The sequence below is a fragment of the Mastigoproctus giganteus genome, chromosome 7, assembly GCF_048544385.1.
Source record: "Mastigoproctus giganteus isolate SK-2022 chromosome 7, ASM4854438v1, whole genome shotgun sequence".
NCBI classification, from domain to species: Eukaryota; Metazoa; Arthropoda; class Arachnida; order Uropygi; family Thelyphonidae; genus Mastigoproctus; species Mastigoproctus giganteus.
In genome coordinates this window covers 96,226,872-96,247,883 of record NC_143581.1, presented here as the reverse complement: position 1 = coordinate 96,247,883, position 21,012 = coordinate 96,226,872, and the positions used below count along the sequence as shown (strand labels likewise).

The window sequence follows — 21,012 nt, the reverse complement described above, 5'->3', positions numbered from 1 at the left end:
TTCCCGCTACCCGCAATTTCTCAGTAAACAGATGGTGTGTGTTATCGGTAGTGACCGATAACGATGTATCGATTAGTTTTTTCTCATTATTAAAAGCAGATTATTGGAGTTCATGAGTGGGCTGAAATTTACTTACAGGTACACCCTCCAGACTGCCTCAGTCTGGAGGCAGTACCTGTACTGGTGTTTATTCCACCCTTCCCGCTGTTTTAACCCAATAGGAAAATGACTTCTACTGCCCCTACCAGTAACATGCGCCATCTGTAGAAGTCATTTTCCTATTTTAAAACAGCGGGAAGGGGGGAATAAACACCCTAAGACTGAGGCAGTACCCATAAGTAAATTTCAGCCACAAAGGCATCACTCATGAACTCCAATAATCTGCTTTTAATAATGAGAAAAAAAACTAATCAATACATTGTTATCAACTTCTCCTGCCACTACCAATAACATGAACCATATGTTTACCAAGAATGCAGAGAGAAACTTTGGTAGCGGGAAACAAGTTTGCCTGGTAAGTTTTCCATAAGTTTCCCGTGGTTCTTGTGTTGGCTTTCTTTACTTTGCCAAAAAAACTTCCCCAGTTTGTCTAGTAGCAGTAGGTAATAGGGTCTGTGCAGTGATAATAGTAAAAGATAAGAGTTATGCTAGGAATTGTGTGTAGAAAATTATAAGGTGCTAATTTTCAAAATGAAAGTTGTTTGATTTTGCAGTTTATGCCTTTTAGGTGTGTTAGCGTATATGTGTGTAAGCTATTGTCTTCACCATGTCCATCCATCGTCATGTATTAACTCATCTCCTAGTGAATGGATATTCGGGAGAAAATATATTTGGACTTCTTTCATTAAAATTGTACCAATAGAAATTCAACAGTTACGTTGTTTGTGTATCTGTCAGCATAACTCAACTCCCAGTAGATTGATTTTCATGAAATTTTATATTTTGCCATTTTACAATGATTTGTTGAGCCTTCTGAAATTTTATTAAAACAAGACCAATAGAAATCTGTTAATTATTATCTCTCTTTCTGTTTGTCTGCATGTAATAACTTGACTCCAGTGATTTTCATCAATTTTATATTTCGCTCTATTAGAATGGTTCGTAAATACCTCCCAAAGTTCAGTAAAATCAGACAAATAGAAATCTGGAAATTATTTATTTTTTTGTATGTATCACATAGGCTAGCCACATACTGTAGTTGTAGCAGAAGCACTGAATAGGACGTTTGTTGTCGTATCTTGTTAGAGGAATGAATGGGCAATGTAGAAAATGTGCAGAAACAAAAAAGCAATCCAAGCACAGTTATGTGTGCATTTCGAAGCTAATTTGGTCATTCCCTCTCATGACTTTCATATGTTGTTACATTGCTGAAAGATGCTTTTACCTTGAATCTATTTAAGTTATCAACTTCTACAACAGATGGAAGTTTGTTCCAGCAATCCACTGCCCGCTGGCTAAAGGCAAACTTCCACACATCTATCCTACAACTGTCTTTCCTCAGTTTGAATTTATGCCATCTAAGGCAATTATTCTCAGCAAGAGGAAGAATCCAATCAGCATTGAGCATGCTCAAGCCTTATACACCTCAATCAGATCACATCGCAGGTGCCTAGTCTCCAGACACTGTAATTTGCAAAACTTAAGCCTTTCTTTATAAGAGCAACCCTTTGTTCCATTCACTAATCTTGTTGCTCTTCTTCTGTACTCGTTCCAGCAGCTCTATATCCTTCCTAAAATGAGGTCTCCAGACCTGTATACAGCACTCAAGATATGGCCTGACCATTGCCTTATACAAGGGGATAATCACCTCCTTATCCCTGCTAGAAAAATTCCTGTATATCATTGATAAAATGCACAAATTGGAGCAGTGTAACATTGGAGGCAAATTGCTGCTGTGGGTAAAGGGGTGGCTGAGGGGGAGAAGACAGAGAGTGGTAATCAATGGACACTGCTCGTCGTGGACTAATGTTATTAGTGGAGTCCCTCAGGGCTCAGTGTTGGGTCCATTATTGTTTTCTGTATTCATAAATGATATTGATGATGGTATATCAAGCTTAATGTCGAAGTTTGCAGACGATACAAAGGTAGGCAGGGTTGTCAAGGACACTACTGACACTATGCTGCTGCAACAGGATCTGGAAAGGTTGAGCAGATGGGCTGAGAGGTGGCAAATGAAGTTTAACATTGACAAATGTAAAGTACTACACATGGGAAACAGCAACCCCAGAGCAACGTATCAACTCTGTGGTATTGCACTGACAGTGGTAGAGAATGAAAGGGACCTGGGGGTGGTTGTGCAGGCAGATATGAAGTTCTCTGAGCAGTGCAGACGGGCTGCAAGAGTAGCTCATGGTGTATTGTCAATGATATATAGGAATTTTTCTAGCAGGGATAAGGAGGTGATTATTCCCTTGTATAAGGCAATGGTCAGGCCACACCTAGAGTACTGTATACAGGCCTGGAGGCCTCATTTCAAGAAGGATGTAGAGCTGCTGGAACGAGTACAGAGAAGGGCAATAAGATTAGTGAATGGAACAAAGGGGTGCTCTTACGAAAAAAAGGCTTAAGATTTGCAAATTACAGTGTCTGGAGACTAGGCACCAGCGAGGTGATCTGATAGAGGTGTATAAAGCATTGAATGGTTTGAGCATGCTCAATGCTGATGGGATTCTTCCTCTCGCTCAGAATAATCACCTGAGAGGGCATAAATTCAAATTGAGGAAAGACAGATGTAGGATAGACGTGCGGAAATTTTCCTTTAGCCAGCGAGTGGTTGGTTGGTGGAACAGACTTCCATCCCTTGTCGTGGAAGTTGATAGCCTAAATAAGTTTAAGGCTCAGCTGGACAGGTATTTTGAACGAACAGAGGGGTGAAGTGGGAGTGGTTTTTTTTTTTTTTTTTTTTTTTTGGCTGATGCTGCATGAGCTTGCTTTCTTGCATCAAATGCCTCTACTAATGCTAATGCTAAAGCACTATGAGCTACACTTGCAGACCGTCCGCAGTGCTCAGAAAACTTCAAGACTGACTGTACAATTACCCCCCAGGTCCTTTTCATTCTCTACCACTGTCAAGTGTAGTACCTCACAGTTGATACATTACTCTGGCGTTACTACTACCCATATGCAGTACTTTACATTTGTCAATGTTAAACTTCAGCTGCCACCTCTCAGCCCATCTGTTCAACCTTTCTAGATCCTGTTGCAGCAGCATTCTGTCATTAACAACCCTGCTGACCTTCGTATCATCTGCAAACTTAGACATTAAGCTTGATATACTATCATTAGTATTATTAATAAATACAGAAAATAACAGTGGACCCAACACTGAACCCTGGAGTACTCCACCGATACCATTAGTCTGTGAAGAACAGGGTCCATTGATTACCATTACTCTGTCTTCTCCCACTCATTCATTCCTTTATCCAAAACAGCAATTTGCCTCCAATTCCACACTGCTCCAATTCGTGCAGCAGTCTTCCATGTGCAACAGTATCTAAAGCCTTTCTAATATCCAAATATATGATATCAAAATTATTCTTTGCATCCAGTTCTTTTGTGACCACATCATAGTATCCAATCAAATTGGTCAGACAAACCTTCCCCTTAACAAACCCATTCTGTGTCCAAGCTATAAGTGAAGTCTTGTCTAGATGATGAAAAGGACCTGGGGGTAATTGTGCAGGCAGATATTAAGTTCTCTGAGCAGTGCAGATGGGCTGCAAGAGTAGCTCATGGTGTCTTGTCAATGATATACAGGAATTTTTCTAGCAGGGATAAGGAGGTGATTATTCCCTTGTATAAGGCAATTGTCAGGCCACACATTGAGTACTGTATACAGGTCTGGAGGCCTCATTTCAAGAAGGATGCACAGCTGCTGGAACGAGTACAGAGAAGGGCAACAAGATTAGTGAATGGAACAAAGGGTTGCTCTTACGAATAAAGGCTTAAGTTTTGCAAATTACATTGTCTGGAGACTAGGCACCAACGAAGTGATCTGATAGAGGTGTATAAAGCTTTGAATGGTTTGAGCATGCTCAATGCCGATGGGAATCTTCCATTTGCTCAGAATAATCACCTCAGAGGGCAATAATTCAAATTGAGGAAAGACAGATGTAATATAGATGTGCGAAAATTTGCCTTTAGTCAGCGGGTAGTTGGTTGGTGGAACAGACTTCCATCCCTTGTTGTGAAAGTTGATAGCCTAAATAAATTTAAGGCTCAGCTGGACAAGTATTTCGAACAAACAGAGGGGTGAAATGGGAGTGGTTTTTTTTTTCTTTTTGCAAAATGTTTTTTTTTTGCATCATACACCGCTACTAATGCTAATGATCCTGCAGTGCTTCTTTAACTAGTGCCTCCATTAATTTCCCTGGAACAGAAGTTAAATTCACAGATCTATAATTACTTTTGTCAGCCTTTGATCCTCCTTTGTGAATTGGGGTCACATTTGCACATCTCCAATCCATGGGTACCTCCCCCTGTGTCCAAGGAAGCTCTCATAATTATGGATAAGGGTTTGCTTACTTCCTTTGCTGCCTCCTTTATTATAACTGGATAGATCCCATCCAACCCAGGTGCCTTTGTTATGTTTATCTTGAACAATTTCTCCTCCATTTTGCTCTCAGTTATTACAAAATCATCTAGCCCACTTCCGAAGTTTAATTCACCTCTGTAATTCCCCACCTTGAATAACTCCTCATGTGTGAATGTATATGCAAAATATTCATTTAGTTTGTTAGCTACTTGAACACGATCATCCTTAGTTGAACCATTGATATCAAGTGGACCAATCTGATTGATACCCTTCCTTCTAGAGTTTACATAGGTAAAGAACTCGTTGCTGTTTTTTTAGCATCCTTTGCCAAAGATTTTCCGTAATCTGCCTTTTCCTGCCTAACCTCCTTTGTGACTTGGTTAAAGACCAGCTTATATCTATCAATCATAGGCTCCCGTGTCCCCTGTTAATATATATGTATCCTGTGCATTTTACTTCTTTGCTACATGTCTTATTAGTTCATCTGACATATTTTAACAATATTTCTTAGTTGGTATGAAATAATAGCTTCCAAGACTAATTCTTTGAATGTTTACCATTTTGAATTTGCTGTTGGTATCATCATCAGTTGGTCCCACCGTATAGATTTAAATAGTGTCTCAGACCACTGTAGTCACCTTTTAGAAAACAAAAACCCTTCCCTTTACTCCTGATGGTAGTTACCTCTTTGAGTAAATCCTACTTCAGCACACTGTGATCACTGCCACCTAGTGGTTCCTTTATCTGCAAATTCTTAAAGTATGAAGAATCACTACTGATAATCAGATCAAGAGTATTACTCCCTCTTGTTGCCTCCCGAACATGCTGCTGCTGTAGAAAACAATCATCTAATAAATCCACAAAAACCTTGCTATGTGTGAGGGACCAACCTACAAATTCCAGTCAATATCTGGGAAATTAAAATCCCCCATTATAAGACACTGATTTACTGGCCCACTCTATTTCTCTGTACAGTTGGTTATTGTACTCATTAGAGTCATTAGGCCTATAACACATTCCTACTCTCAATTTTGCTTTCTCCATGCTTGTCACACTAAACTGATTCAATATTACTCTGACCACCCATGTCAACTGACTGTACTTCCTTGGATTTTATGTGTTTTTTAACTAATAGCATAACTCCTCCTCCCTTCCTATCCTGTCTTTCCTTCCTGTACACAATGTACTTCCCAAATTCCATTTCTGAATTCCTTATATCTGTGTGATACCATGTCTCTGATATCTCAACAATATCTGACTTTGATATTTTGACCAACACCTCAAATTTATTCAAATTTATTTACCAAAGTCCTAGCATTGGGGCGCCTCCATAGCCAGGTGGGCAGCAGCAGCAGTGTGTAGCACACGCGTCTGGATTAGACTGGGGTTCGAGCCCGTGACCACCAAATACGGAGGATGCGGAAAGGTCAGGGAATGACCACAGCATATCCCCGGAGCAATATGGCCTTAGTTGCTAATGCTCCTTGGCATACATGCACCTGTTCCTATTGTTATCTACCCTAACACAGCCCATGTATTTACTTGTTCCACAATGACTCCCAGCAGTCTCTGAAATCCCCTGCACCTTGTTTTCCAGGCTGCTGCTCATTCCAATAGAAGCAGTAGAAGAATCCCTTTCATCTCTGCCAGCGGCTACTGTTAATCTATTAGTCTGTGTATCCCCCGAAGCTAGCAGTTTTCCGACCCACCAATACTGCCTCTATAGCATCAGCAAATATTCTTGCACCCTTTCTATTTAAGTGTTTCCCATCCCTGTAGAAGCCGTCTCTCCTGTTAACAAGCACAGACCAGACTGAGAAAAATTCTACTCCTTGAACCTTGCACAATCTCTCCAGGGCCGAATTGATCGACAAGGCTCTCATCATATACTCCCTCCTATCATGTCTGGGCAGAATTGCAGACACTTCCAAATTCGACCCTAACTCGCGCATTTTTTTTTCAATATTGACTTGTACTTGTTAAGTAATTCCGCCGGTCTCCTACTCTTAATGTCATTAGTGCCATTGTATACAACAATATCACCTTTTGTGCCCTTAAAAGATGATATCTGCTCTACAATGTCATCAACCTTTGCCCCTGGCAGACATACCCTGGTCCTGTTGCACCTATCCTTTTTTTCCCAATATATTCCCCGTTTCCCTGACAATAGAGCCACTGACAACCACTAGTTCCTGTGGGACCAGCGCATTCTGCCTTGGGTGGGGGGTTGCCGCTGTGTTGTGTGATGTTCAAGTGCAAGCTCTGGCATTGGTGTGGGCAGCTGTGATCTTGATGGGCCCCTCAATATAAATCCTTTGAGGGCTTCTACCCTGTCCTTCAAGCTCTCATATAGGCCCATAACTGCTCGGATGGTGCCTGATTTCCTCACACTCCTTATATCATACACACACAGAGACATTCCCCATGGCAATATCATGTCTCATTCTTACTTACTCCACAAACATCAAACAAGCAGTACATTTCAAAATGCTCTGATTCAGAGGATAACTGCCCCCCTCAGTTCTCCCCTGAGCCACAGCACTCCCATTAGCTTGAGCCTTTTGCTTTGCTGCTCTGGTCTGAGTAATGATTTCGATTCAATATAAAAAAATATAATCCTAGAGATATATCCCAATCCAGTTATAACACTATTATATATATATTTCAGCATTGAGTATTATCTCCGAGTTGCTTTACATGAATTTCATATCTCCTATCAAGTTATATGTATTAATTTTTAATGTTACGTTTGTAAAATCTAAGTAGTTATAACAGATAATAAATTTAACTATCTATTGCCACCCATGTGGTTCAAACTCTCCGCTAGCTTTCTATGCCAAATCACCGATTCTAAAAGCTCTATGAATATTACTATGCTATGTTATGATCTACGTGACAAGTTCAGTTATTAATCACGTAAGTAGTGCTACAATTTATGATTTATAATCATCTGCTGATACTGATTAAACTGCTACAAGTTACGTAGCAACTGCCAGTGTTTGCTGTATCAACACAAAAAATGTTGAATGATGAAAACAAACAAATATACCATGACTACCAAGAAAATCCTGCATAAAATGATTAATGGGCAATAAAAATATCAAATACATACTGCAGGCCCTGTTATAACACAGTTTGCTTTATGCTGATTCACTATAATGCTGTTCTTATAATATAACCTATATCTGAATATGTCACAGATCACTATAATGCTCTTTTACAGATTGCATTTTTGGCATATTTAACGAAATCGTTTCATTTGATGGAGTCAGTAGCTTAAAAATGAATAGCAAAACAGCATTAAAACGTTTCCCATGCTAATTTAATGCAGTACAGTGACTTGTTACATAGTTCCGAGATCAACATTTTAAAAAATTATCAAATATATTGCTTGTAAAATATGCATTTATCCAAAGACTAATCATCACTCAGTACAGTATTAGACATTGTGCATAACGGGCAGTTTACTTGAACATTGTATCATAATTAATGCAACCAACGCCGATAAGAATGAAAAAGCAACATCTGGACGTAGTATAAAGACAATATGTGTAAGAAAAAGACTGAATTTGAAAATTAACTTAGACGTTTTGAAGCGAATTGATTCCGGTCAACGACAAGTGGATGTGTGCCATAATTTAGGACTTGCAAGTTTAACTGTAAGAACAATTATAAAAAAATAGAGAATTAATTTAAGCAGCAGAAAAGATAGCTGTTCCACTGCAAGTAACTAGGGCTAGGCCGGCTATTAGGATTGAAATGGAAAGACTTTAACTAATTTTATTAAAGATAATATTCAGTGCAGAATTCAGTTAAGTTAAATTTTATTAAAAAAAAAAAAAAAAAGAGAAAGAAAGAGATTAATATGATGATCTGAAGAAAACTTACCTAAAAAAAAAAAAAAAATGCAGAACCATTTAAAACTGCTAAGGGCTGGTTGAATAGATTTAATATCCAGGGAGAAGCCCTAAGTGCAGATCAAGGAGCCAAGAACTTGTTAAAATTATTGAAGAGGGGTATTATATGTTATACTTCTCAACAAGTTTTTATCATAGATGAAACAGGACTTTTATGGAAACGAATGCCTAAAATAAGTTTCATATTGAAAGAAGAAAAAAACATGCCAGGTTTCAAAGCGGCGAAGGATCAGTGGACTTTATTGTTAGGTGGTAATGCTGCGGAGGATTTAAAATTTAATACCCCTTTTAGTTTATTTGGAAGAGGGCCAAAGTTTAACTGAAAATCAACACATTTTTTATGATTAAATTCATCAATTCATCAAATCAATTTAGATCAATTAAATTCATGATTTTAATTGGAATTTTAAGTTTAATTTTGATAAGTAAGTAGTTACCACATAATTATATATGTATGTAATGCAGAATATTTTATATGTACATATATTTGAATATTAAATATTTTGACCGACATTTGTGCATCTTTTCACTACTGTTTAGGAAATATCCTATGGCACCGACCGCAACCCACAAATACATATGTTACCTTATGGGAATATGGTGCTCGCTTAGCTCAATAAAATGCTTAAAAGATCACAAAGAATGCGGACTTAAAAATAAAAAACACACAGCTTACATAAATACTCACCACTCATCTCATTTAATTAAAACACACTAAAAGTCCAATTTCACTTGAAGGTGCTAAGTCGGATTTAAATGTGTTCCAGTGTGTATTTAAAAAAAAAAAAAAATGCACATTTGTCTCATAGACAAGAGGTCTATATACCTAATTGGTGAATTAAAACTTCTTGCCTCTGATTCTAATACATTCCAGCATATGAAGCAGTCTCTTGTGCAGCACCAAGATAGATGTTTTGCTAAACGGTGTGAAAATTACTTCTTATCTGGCTCATGAGTATAACTCATAATATTTTATCATATTAGTTTAAAAAAAAAAAAAAAGAAAAGTTTTCCTCTGACAAAATCCATGCTATAATCCCTCAAGAAAATCATTCCTATGAGAGTAATTTTCTTGAGAGTTCCTGATTTCTCTAGAAAATTGTAATATTGCTGTAGACAGAGCTAGAGGATAAGTATAAGTTTAGAATATTTTATTTTGTGCGATTCTTAATTATTGTCTTCTTGATTTTAACCTGCCACTGACGTTAGACTGACTGGTCTATAGTTTCCCACTTCATTCTTTGAACCACCTTTATTGGTTGGTGATACATCAGTTCCTTTCCATGAAGCCCTCATAATCAACCTTAATGGTTTCATACATTGAAAGGTGTGTGCCAGATTAAATTTTAACTTACCTCATCATGCTGCTAACTTTATAGTGAAAGAGGCGAGTTAACTATATTTAAAGTCTGTTAATTTTGAATCATCCTTTTAGAACAATTCATACTTTAGTAATTTAAGGAGAACATTATTTCATTTCATGATATGACATGATATATGCCTAATTTTCTTGTTGCTTTTTGCAACACATTAATTATATTACCAATTATATTTTATTTCTATTGCTAGTAAGATTTTACTTAATTTTTCTGATAGTAAGTTTTAATGAGTAAATTTGTGTGTAGTTGTTAATGACAACCATTTTTAACTTTATCATTTTTCTTGTATAAGTTCTAACATTATTTATAAAATGCTTAGGGTCTTACATGTCATGTGCAATAAATAAAAGTTTATCCTGATTTCTCTAGAATGCCTATTCACTTCTTGTGTGAATTTTTTATTTATTTTCATTTTAATTTTATTTTTAAACACTAACTTTTTTAATTTTTAGTTTTCAATTATGTAAATTTAAATAAATATTTTGAAAATTTTATTTAGACAATACATAAACAGCTTTTATTTATTTTCAAAGTTTATTTAAATTATATCTTTGCTGAGATACCGTATTACATTTTTTTTTTTCTGTAAATTTTTCAGAAATAGCAATTTTTTCCTCTTTGTTTCAGATATGCAGTTGAGAGATCAATATTTGGAGGAGGAGGATGTCTCTATTTTTCCAGCATTTCTAATGGCTACCTTCCTTGTTATGTTCATTTTTGTTGTTATTGGCTGTCTTTGTTGCCCAGCAAAGCGGTTGAAAGTATGTAGTGAGATAAAAAAAATAGTATAATTTAGCTTATTTCCAGTTTAAATTTAATTGAATTCAAAATTATGTTAGATTTATATTGAGTACTCATAGTGTTTTGTAAAAATATTTACTTATTTCCTTATGTCTAATGGTGTATGTTATGTTACTCTATTGAGAAAGACTGAATTCAAATCCATCAGAAACTGAAGAAATTCTTAAGTCTCTCTAGTCTGTGTTTTCCAGTTTTAAGCAGCAAGAGTATGATTTCCCTTCATGAGTCATTCTGAGTTTTTTCAGCCTGCTCAACATGCAAGCTAGCCCATGAACATAAAAAGGGCATGTGATATATGAATCTGTTATATTATGATAAAAATAGTTAACTGTTTTAACTATTTTTATTGTAATGTGTAACTTAGTGGGATCATTCGGAAGTTTTTTTTTTTTTTTTTTTTTGCTTAACAAGTGTTGCAATCCATAGTAAAGGAATAATTTAAATTAATTAATTAGGGGAATTTCTATATTTTTTTTATTTATCTAAATATTGAAAAACTTATAATAAACATAAATTTTTGGCTCTTGCCGGCATGAAAATTGTAATATTGCTGTAGTGGGAAGTTTTTTTTTTCAGAAAGAGCTAGAGGATATGTATAAGTTTAGAATATTTTATTTTGTGAGATTCTGTGGGCATATAATGAATATTGTAATGTTTTATAAATTTTACCTAATACATATATGTTTGAATTAGCTGGAAATAGTATAGTCTTACTACTAGATGTCAGATTATATGCATACTTCCATATTCAAAAACATATGCACATATCCTCTGAAGCTTGACTGAGGCTAAAGCATTCCTAGATTCAGAACAAGTGCATGCCAGCATAGAATCTCAGTGTTGTTAAGTAGTTGGATGCAAAAGTAAAATAAAATGAGAACAGAGGTAATGCTACTGACCAGAAGATTGCAAATGGTATGAAGAGAGCCTTTACATTCAGAGTAATTGATTAATAGGCAAGCAAGTCTAGTTTTAAAGTCCAGTTTAGTTTAAAGAAAGCTTAGAAGTGGTGAGAAAAGCATTATGAGCACTTTTCAGATTAGAAAAATACATCAAGTAATTACTAATGAGTGGCACTGACTCATGCTGAAAACCATTTCATGAACAAAAAGTTTTGAAAGAGAACAAATTGAAAACTTAAAAAAAAAAAAGAATTTCTGAATTCAGCCTTCTGGTAAAAGAAATCCTAAACAGGTCAAGCAAGGTGATAATTTTAAGCGTGTTATCGTCACTTGTCAGAAAGTTTGTTCATGTTTCTCTTATCTTGCTTGAATAAAGCAATTTGCTTGTTTCTTTTAAATGTTATGCCAACATTTGAAAATCTGAACATAGCTCTTCAGTTCAGCATACCTTACATCCATGTACTGAGGTCATTATTCCTAGATGTGGAAATTTATTTTACCACCATTTTTCAAATGTTCCACTTCCATTTTGGAACTGATACCATAACAAACTAAATGAGAAGGATGATTTTGATTTGTCATAGGTATTTCTACTGCTAAGATTGTACAGTGGTCCTTGATTGGGGAACTGACAAGAGCACAAGGAAGCTTGTTTGGCCTTTTAAAAATTCCTCAAAGCAGTGTTGAGTATGATAGAATGTTCAGCAAGGTTAGAAAAACAAAAGCTGCATTCAGATCTTCTCTTTCTGGTGAAGCCTTGAAAATGCTCCTGATATCCAATTGTAGACTAGGATATATGATGGGTACAAGGTTATCCACTGGTTGGACAAGATTTTGAAGCTCTGGCAGATGCAAAATTTTTTATAAATATTTAGCCATTTTATTGACTTAATTGTCACATTAATTTATTTTCTAGAAGTAGCTTTATAGTTCTAGTCACGTTCCTTGGTTTATTTTGAATTTAGATAGTGATTTTGAAGGTTAATACTTAGTGTGCATAGATTTTGCCATTCGTAACTTGCCTCATATTATTATAGTATGTTATATTACATTGTTATAGTATGTTATATCGATATGGAATAGCGTATGGAATAGTCTATTAGATTGATATTATTATTATTATTATTACTAGCCATATGGTACAAGGAAGCCTGGGGCTTATGGTGCACCAGCCAAAAAAAAATTCCCGAGTTACCCCTGAGAGAGAGAGAGAGAGAGAGAGAGAGAAGAGAGAGAGAGTGAGTGAGTAGAAGGGAATCACCAAGAAAGAGAAGAGAAGAATGATGATATCCAGCTCTGGACCCGGGGTCTGCCAAGCCCATACTCACAAGATGTGAGTCCCTGGGGTTATGGAATAGTATCCATAGATTTTACCGTTCGTAACTTGCCTCCATTGTTATGTTATATTAGATCGATATGGTATAGCATAACGTATATCCCGAACTAGATAGCGTAAGGTTTAATGTAAAACTAGATAGCAAAACACATAGCATTGTATTAGAAATCGATTTGCTTAGTATAGTAGAGTATTACCAATTAATCAGTTAAATTTATTAATCTTATTAAATTTCATTGTTAATTAAATTATACTTAAACAGAATCATGACCCAGACTAGAGCAGCAAAGCAACGGGCACAAAGTAGTGGGAGTGCTGTGACTCCAGGAGAACTGAAGGGGACGATTCTCCAGCGCATCGTAGTTTTAAAAAATGTGCGAAATGTGAAATGTTTGCTGACTGTCTAGAACAGGACATGATCTAGCTAAGGAGGATGACTTTGTGTGTGCTAGGTGCAGAGAATGTGAAGAAATTAGGCGTCAACTCGGCGTTTTGATGGGCATTTGTGAGAGTTTGATGTGTAGGGTAGATGTCCTCGAAGAAATTAATATGAGGGGCCGATCAAGCTCTCAGCTGCCCAACTCAATGCCAGAGCTCACTCCTGTGCATCAGGCAACACAACGGCAGTCTCCAAGGCAGAATGTGTTGGTCCCACAAGAGCTAGTTATTGATGGTGACTCTCGTCAGGGAAACGGGGAATATATTATGCAAAAATGATAGGCGGAACAGGACCAGGTTATGTTTGCCACAGGCAAAAATTGATGACATTGTAGAGCAGATATCATCTTTTAAGGGCACAAAAGGTGATATTGTTGTACACGTTGGCACTAATGACCTTAAGAATAAGAGATCTGCAGATTTACTTAATAAGTACAGGTTAATGTTGAAAAAAAGTCGCAAGTTAGGGTTAAATTTAAAAGTGTCTGCAATTCTGCCCAGACACAATAGGAGAGAGTATGTGATGAGAGCCTTATCAATCAATTCGGTCCTGGAGAGATTGTGCAAGGCTCATGGAGTAGAATTTTTTTCAATGTGGTCTGTGCTTGCTAATAGGAGAGACTGCTTCTAAAGGGATGGGATACACTTAAAAGAAAGGGTGCAAGAATATTTGCTGATACTATCGAGGCAATGTTAGGTAGGTTGGAAAACTACTAGTTTGGGGGGATTCACAGACTAAAAGATTAACAGAGGCCGCAGACAGAGACAAAAGTGATTCTTGCACTTCTTCTATAGTAATGAGCAGCAGCCTAGAGAGCGAGTTGCTGGGGATTTCAAGAACTGCTGGGAGTAAGCATGGAACAAGTAAATGCATGGCCTGTGTTAGGGTAACTAAGAGTAAGAACAGGTGCATGTATACTTGCATGTACACCAATGCTAGAATTATAGTAAAACATTTGATGAATTTGAAGTGCTGGTCAAGACATCGAAGTTGGATATTGTTGGGATATCAGACATATGGCATCCGTCACGTCTACAAGGAACTGTTCAGGTAGGTGGATGGTCAGTAATGGTCTGGGGCATGTTCAACTGGCACACGTTGGGACCCCTGGTACATCTAGATGCATCTCTGAACAGTCCAGGTTACGTGTCCATCCTTGCAGACCATCTACATCCCTTCATGCTCAACTTGCACCCACAGGGCAATGGTCTCTTCCAGCAGGACAATGTGACTCCCCACAGAGCTGTGGTGACTAGAACATGGTTTGAAGAGCATTCCACAGATTTTACCACCATGGAATGGCCTTCACATTCTCCAGACATAAACCCCGTGGAGTATCTTTAGGATGCTATGGAAAGGTCCGTTCGAGCTTTGGATCCTCCACCCAAGAATGTGACAAAATTATGGACAGTGCAGTGATGCACTGTCCATAATTCTTGGAGGTGCACTGTCCATAATTCTTGGAGGTGCACTGTCCATAATGATTGAAGGAGATTGAATCTCCTTCATTCATTATTTCCCTTTCTGTGGCATACTTGTTCATTTACTTTTGTTTTAGCCATATTCATCTTTAGTCCAAAATCCTTACTAACTGTGCGTAACTGATTAAGATTTTCCTCTAATTCTTTGGGATCGTGGCTAATGACCATAATGTCATCTGCAAATCGTAAATGGTTTAGGTACTTTCCGTTCACATTGACTCTTTTCTGCAACCAGTCTAATCTTCTGAAAGCTTCCTCAAGGGCAGCAGTAAACAGCTTTGGAGATATTGTGTCTCCTTGTCGAACTCCTTTCTCAATTTTAAATTTACTACTGTCTTTGTCTAGTCTAATAAAGGAGGTAGCATTTTCATATTATATTTTCTTCAAAATCATAATATATGGGGTATCTATTCCTTGTCTTTCCAGTGCCCGAAACATTGCCTTATGCTGTATGGAGTCAAATGCTTTTTCGTAATCCACTAATGCCAGGCATAATGGTGATTTATATTCATTCGCTTTCTCCATTAGCTGTGACATTACACGAAGGTGATCCATAGTTGAGAATCCTGTCCTAAAGCCAGCTTGCTCTTTCGGTTGATTCTCATCAAGTATTTTTTCTAATCTGTTAACAACTTGTAGATGTGGGATAACAAGCTAATTAGTCTATAATTTCCAATTTCTGATTTATCTCCTTTCTTATGCAGCAAAACATTATTACATTATTCCACTCCTTGGGCGTCACACCTTTTCTAATGGATTTTGTGGAATCTTGCCAGTTTTTGTGTCATGTCTCTATCTCCCAATTTTAACAACTCTACAGTAACTCCTTTCTCAATTTTAAATTTACTACTGTCTTTGTCTAGTCTAATAAAGGAGGTAGCATTTTCATATTATATTTTCTTCAAAATCATAATATATGGGGTATCTATTCCTTGTCTTTCCAGTGCCCGAAACATTGCGCTTTCTGATTCTTCATTTTCTTCAATGCATGTTCTGCCTCATCAGGAAGGATATCAGGTATGTTGTATGTGTTACTAAATAAAGAGTTATACTCCTTGTATAACTCTTTATAATAGTCTTCTGCTATTGAATTATATCTTCTCTGCTATTTATAGTATCATTTTTAGTATCATTTGTCTTTCTTTATCAGTTTTAGTATCATTTGTCTTTCTTTATCAGTTTTAGTATCATTTGTCTTTCTTTATCAGTTTTAGTATCATTTGTCTTTCTGTATTACAACTCATGGCTGCTGATTTAAATCCTTTGTTTTCCCTTAATGCTTGTTCTACTTTGCTTGTTAAATTTTCTTATGTCCTCTCTTAGTCTCTTTCTAATGGCTTTGCATTACTCCGTATACCCAATTTTTTCCTTGTCAATGTTTTTCTTGCTCCTGATTTGTCATCTTCAGTTCATTATGGCAAGTGTTTCTTGACTAATTTTTTCTTCTTTGAATTTCTTTTTACCTATAGGTTTCTTGGGCTTTATCACTTTCAGAAAGTTGTAATATTCCTTGTCGATACCTTGGTCCTGAGCAGTCTGCAGAAGCTCAAATTTGTTCTTAAGTTCCAATACATACTGCTTTTCTCCTCTTCTGTTATCTCAAAGACCTTTGTATTATTTATTCGAGTCAGTTTTTTTCCTTTCTACTACTCAGTGCTAAAAATTGAACTTGTAAGAAATTGTTATGAGTTGTATAAATTGAAATGATCAACTTGTTCATCTTCAAAATTTTTTAATTGTAATACTTTTGGTCTATTTTTGAGCATCTGTGTGACTGGACATTTGCAGTGAGTATGCCAAGGAGCTGGTCAAAGTGGAGAGTACTTCAAAATAGGCACAGCAGCAACGCTCTTGATGTTGTTGTTGTAGTAGTTGTTGGTTTTTGGATATTCTTACTTGTGCACTCAAAACATTGCTTACTTGTAATTTAATTTTCTATTAGCATTTCCTCCATTTTCCTCTTGTCACACTATTGCACCTTATAAAATTTCTGTTCTAACACAAAAATGTGAACTGAAGTGATTTGGCCTTGTAGGCTGACATGATATCTTGTGAACACAGCCAATGACAATAGTGCTTCTCCAGTCAATAAACTAAATGGTAAATATAGCTCCCACACATTTGACATGTTTAAAAGTGAGCTCCCGTGAGGTGATAGTAGTGTGTTTCCACCCTTACTCTTAGTTTCCCTAACACGCAGCCTATGTATTTACTTGTTTCGTGATGATTCCCAGCAGTTCTTGAAATCCCCAGCACCTTGCTTTTCAGGCTGCTGCTCATTCCACTAGAAGCAGTGCAAGGTTGTTTGCCAAGATCACGAATACTTGAGTTTGAAGAAAAGTAGGATACTAGCAGGTCGGCTTTATCTTTTGCTGAGGTTGCAATAAAACAATCCAGAATTGACAGAGGTGGAAATAGAGAGGGGCAAAAGTGCAGCCAGTGGCTTTGGCAAGGGACCAGAATACCTGACTACCATTTGGACAAGAAGCAAGTTTTCTACTCTTAGTCTGTTCACGAAATCTATAATTAATAACTGTTTTCATTTAGACAGAAAATGGACCTGGATATTTGGATGCAAGCAAGTTATTGTATGCAATATTCTTATCTTGAACAGCCTTAGCATATTTATTGGAAAACCAAAGTTTATATTAAGAATGGGATTTTAAGGTGGCACATGAAATAAAGGATTTTATCCCTACAAGAATAATTTCACTGACACAATTTGAGAAAATGCTAACATCAGAAGATTTGGAAGGAAAATTAATGTAATGCCAAACAAACGGGGTTGGGAATGGCCAAGAGAAAAAGGCTCCATTGGAGATGAAACCTTCACCAAGTTGCGATCTGAGGTGCCCAAAGGACCATTCACCTTGGCTGTGTAATTAGAAAGGTTGTGTGTTAGAAAAAGATCAAGTGTGTTGGCTGTTTGGTTAGGATTTTCTGGTATTCTAGTAGGTAAATGAGTAATCTGTGTGAGGTCATTAGTAATTTCAAAAGCCTCCACATCTCAACCAGCTGGGTCAGTGTGACTAGAAAATGGACGCCAGCTGTAGTTGTGAATGTTAAAATTGCCAAGGAAAATTACCTCACCTGTTAGGAAATTTGGACTGGAGAAAAAAGTAGTTTCAAAGAGTGGAAGTCAAAGAGGTATAAGTGATTAGTGGAGTTGGGAGAACAATAGAGATAACGGATGAATTAGACAGAATGGGACAATGAGATTTTAAGCCAGAGAGAATCGAAAAGAGGAGATTCCAAAAGAGAGAGAACATCAGATTAGACATATGCACAAGTACCACCTTTGAAGAGAAAGGAATTGTACAGCAAATAATTAGGACAACCGAGATGAAAAATGGTTGAATCAGCCAATAATTGGGATTATGTCAGGAAAAAAAAAAGATATTTGGGGTTTGGCCGACCGTAAGTGGAAATGGACAGTCATTGAGATTGGAACTGAGACTATGGATATTTGTAAAATGAACAAGGAAGTGTTTAGGAAGTCTAGATCTTTTTGCAGATAAGTTTGGTGCATTAGTTTGACTATTCATTACATATTCAGTTGTAAGAAAAGGTAGGGAGGACATACTGTATGATGTAATGAAATTTTTGGATCCCTATTCGTGGTGTATGCCCGGCAAGAATGCACTGAAGTCCTTGACATAATGTAGCCTTGACAATGTTCTCCCCGCATACATACTACTCAGACATCCCCCAGTCACCCTCTGGCAGAGTAGAGTCAGTGAGATTATACACTAGCCGATCCAGAAACCTCCTAAAGAGTTAGCAATAGGTTCATTCTGGTGGATGACTAGCTGTCTTCTGAACCACTAGCTGTCCTATGAACACTGTTTTAGAGTTGTACCCTTGAAATATAAGGAAGATTGGATCTCACCATTATGTCCATTTTCACTCCGTGGCTGAGTTAGTCGGTCTCAGGCGTAGATAGTAAGGTTCCCCCCCTCCAGAAACTGAGGTTTTTTCATCTAGCAAAACAGGCAAATCGACCAGAGAACACACGCAATTTGCAGACATAAATATATAAATGGGTAGATGTAAGAAATTACGGGTGGCCCTAATATAATAATTTGTATTTGTGGGACCATCATAACCTCAAAACACATCAATTATACTGCATGATGGAAGAGATGGGAGTTGCCAGAGCTTTGCCCTGTAGACTAAACATGAGTTCCACCACTTCAATCCTCCAATAAGAAAAGTGGTGGTATTGTACTGGTTGATCAGTGTCATCTACCATTGCAACATGGGCAGCAACCCTCCATGTGTGGATGCTACACTTCGACCCCTGCTTACGTTGAATAGCACCCGGGCAGTCACCTCCAGTATACCAGGTGTCATATTTCAAGATATGACACCTGGGGTTACTTTTGCACATTTGCACATGGGGGATATACTCAGGGTTACTACGTGTTATGGGAAGTGTTTTTTTTTTTTTTTTTTGGCTAATGCTGTATAAACATTGTAATATAAAACTGAATAAATGCTTACTGAAGTATTCACTTTAAGTGCATCACATTAAAATATTTCATTCTGAGGGTGGTCTGTGTACAAAACTATGACAGACAAGTGATGTTCAGAGCTGTTTATTTTGAGGGTGAGAATTCAAAATTGCTGTGATATATTTTATTGGCCAGGTCCAAATTGTGGTTAAGAACTTACGTTGTTTCTTTTTTCACATATAGTTATTGATATGCTCGAAGCAGTTTGTTCTGAAGGCTAGCATATGTGATTGCTTGAGTGGATTTGCAGTTGTGTGGAAATTATTTTTATAGGTATATGTGTGAAGTTTTGCCAATTTTAGAAATTTTTTAGGCGCCTACATTCCATACTAAATATAATTTATTTGGTCTGTGAGCAACAAGACTATATGAGGTGATAGTTTCAGAGTATGTGAGTATATTGCTTTTGCTAGCCTTAAGTCTCCAGAGTATTTCCAAATTTCAATTCTACCCCTACTTCCAAAAAAAAAACTTCTAAAATTTTTAGTTCACTTACTCTTGTCCAGATAAAATTAAATTTTTATATTATATTATACTGTAGTTTAATTTTATAATATATTTTTGATCAGATTTATAGTCAGAAAGATATATATCAATCAAAATCTCTCTTATTCATTTTCTTTTGTATAATTATTATTTATTGTTTCAGAGCATAAACTATAAAGGTGGAATCCTTGCACCTCGACTTCACCAAGATAATTCTACTTTCTCAGAAAATAGAACTGAATTTACCATATTTTCACCACTGTCTTCTACCATTACATCATGTAATGCATCCCAAAATGAAAAAATTTCATTTGAACCCCTTCCAGAAATACATGTTCTTCATCGCAAAAATGAAATCCAGCAACTTCGATCACACCAAGTTATTCGTGTTCTTAACAATAAGATTTCTCTCCATGATTGGTTTGGTAAGTTTTAATACATTGCAACTTTTTTTTTATTTATTTACGTTTAATTAATTATTAAACCTTCTCATATAATATTTTGCCTCATATAAAATTTATAACTGTGCTATAGGCCTAATGACTCTGATGAGAATAATAAGAAACTGTACAGGGAAATAGAGTGGGCCAGTAAATCAGAGAGTCTTATAATGGGGGATTTTAATTTCCCAGATATTGACTGGAATTTAGGGGCTGGTCACTCACACACTAGCAAGGCTTTTGTGGATTTATTGGATGATTGTTTTCTACATCAGCATGTTCGGAAGGCAACTAGAGGGAGTAATACTCTTGATTTGATTATCAGTAGTGATTCTTCATGCATTAAGAATCTGCAAGTAAATTAACCACTAGGTGGCAGTGATCACAGTGTGCTGAAGTGGGATTTACTCAAGGAGGTAACTACCATCAGAGGTAAAGGGAAGGGTTATTGCTTTCATAAAGGCGACTACAATGGACTGAGACAGTATTTAAATTCTATACAGTGGGACCAACTGATGATGTTACCAACAGCAAATTCAAAATGGGAAGCATTCAAATAACTTATCTTGGAAGCTACTAGGCTTTACATACCAACTAAGAAATATTGTTCAAGGTTTAGGCCTAAGTGGATGTCAGATGAACTAATGAGGCATATGGCAGAGAAGAAAAATGCATGGGATACATACAAATTAACACGTGACACAGAAGCCTATGATAGATAAAAGTTGATCTGTAACCAAGTTACAAAGGAGGTTAGGCAGGCGAAGGCAGATTACGAGAAAT

General features: G+C 36.7%; 1 protein-coding gene across 1 annotated transcript in view; it reads left to right on the top strand.

Moving 5' to 3' along the window:
• LOC150083092 (uncharacterized) overlaps nucleotides 1-21,012 on the top strand; it is an 80,789-nt gene that overhangs the window by 18,510 nt on the left and 41,267 nt on the right. The window contains exons 3-4 of the mRNA XM_090378386.1: nucleotides 10,458-10,591; nucleotides 19,953-20,214. Of these exons, the coding sequence (XP_090234512.1) occupies nucleotides 10,458-10,591; nucleotides 19,953-20,214 (396 nt within the window). The remainder of the gene's footprint in view (nucleotides 1-10,457; nucleotides 10,592-19,952; nucleotides 20,215-21,012) is intronic.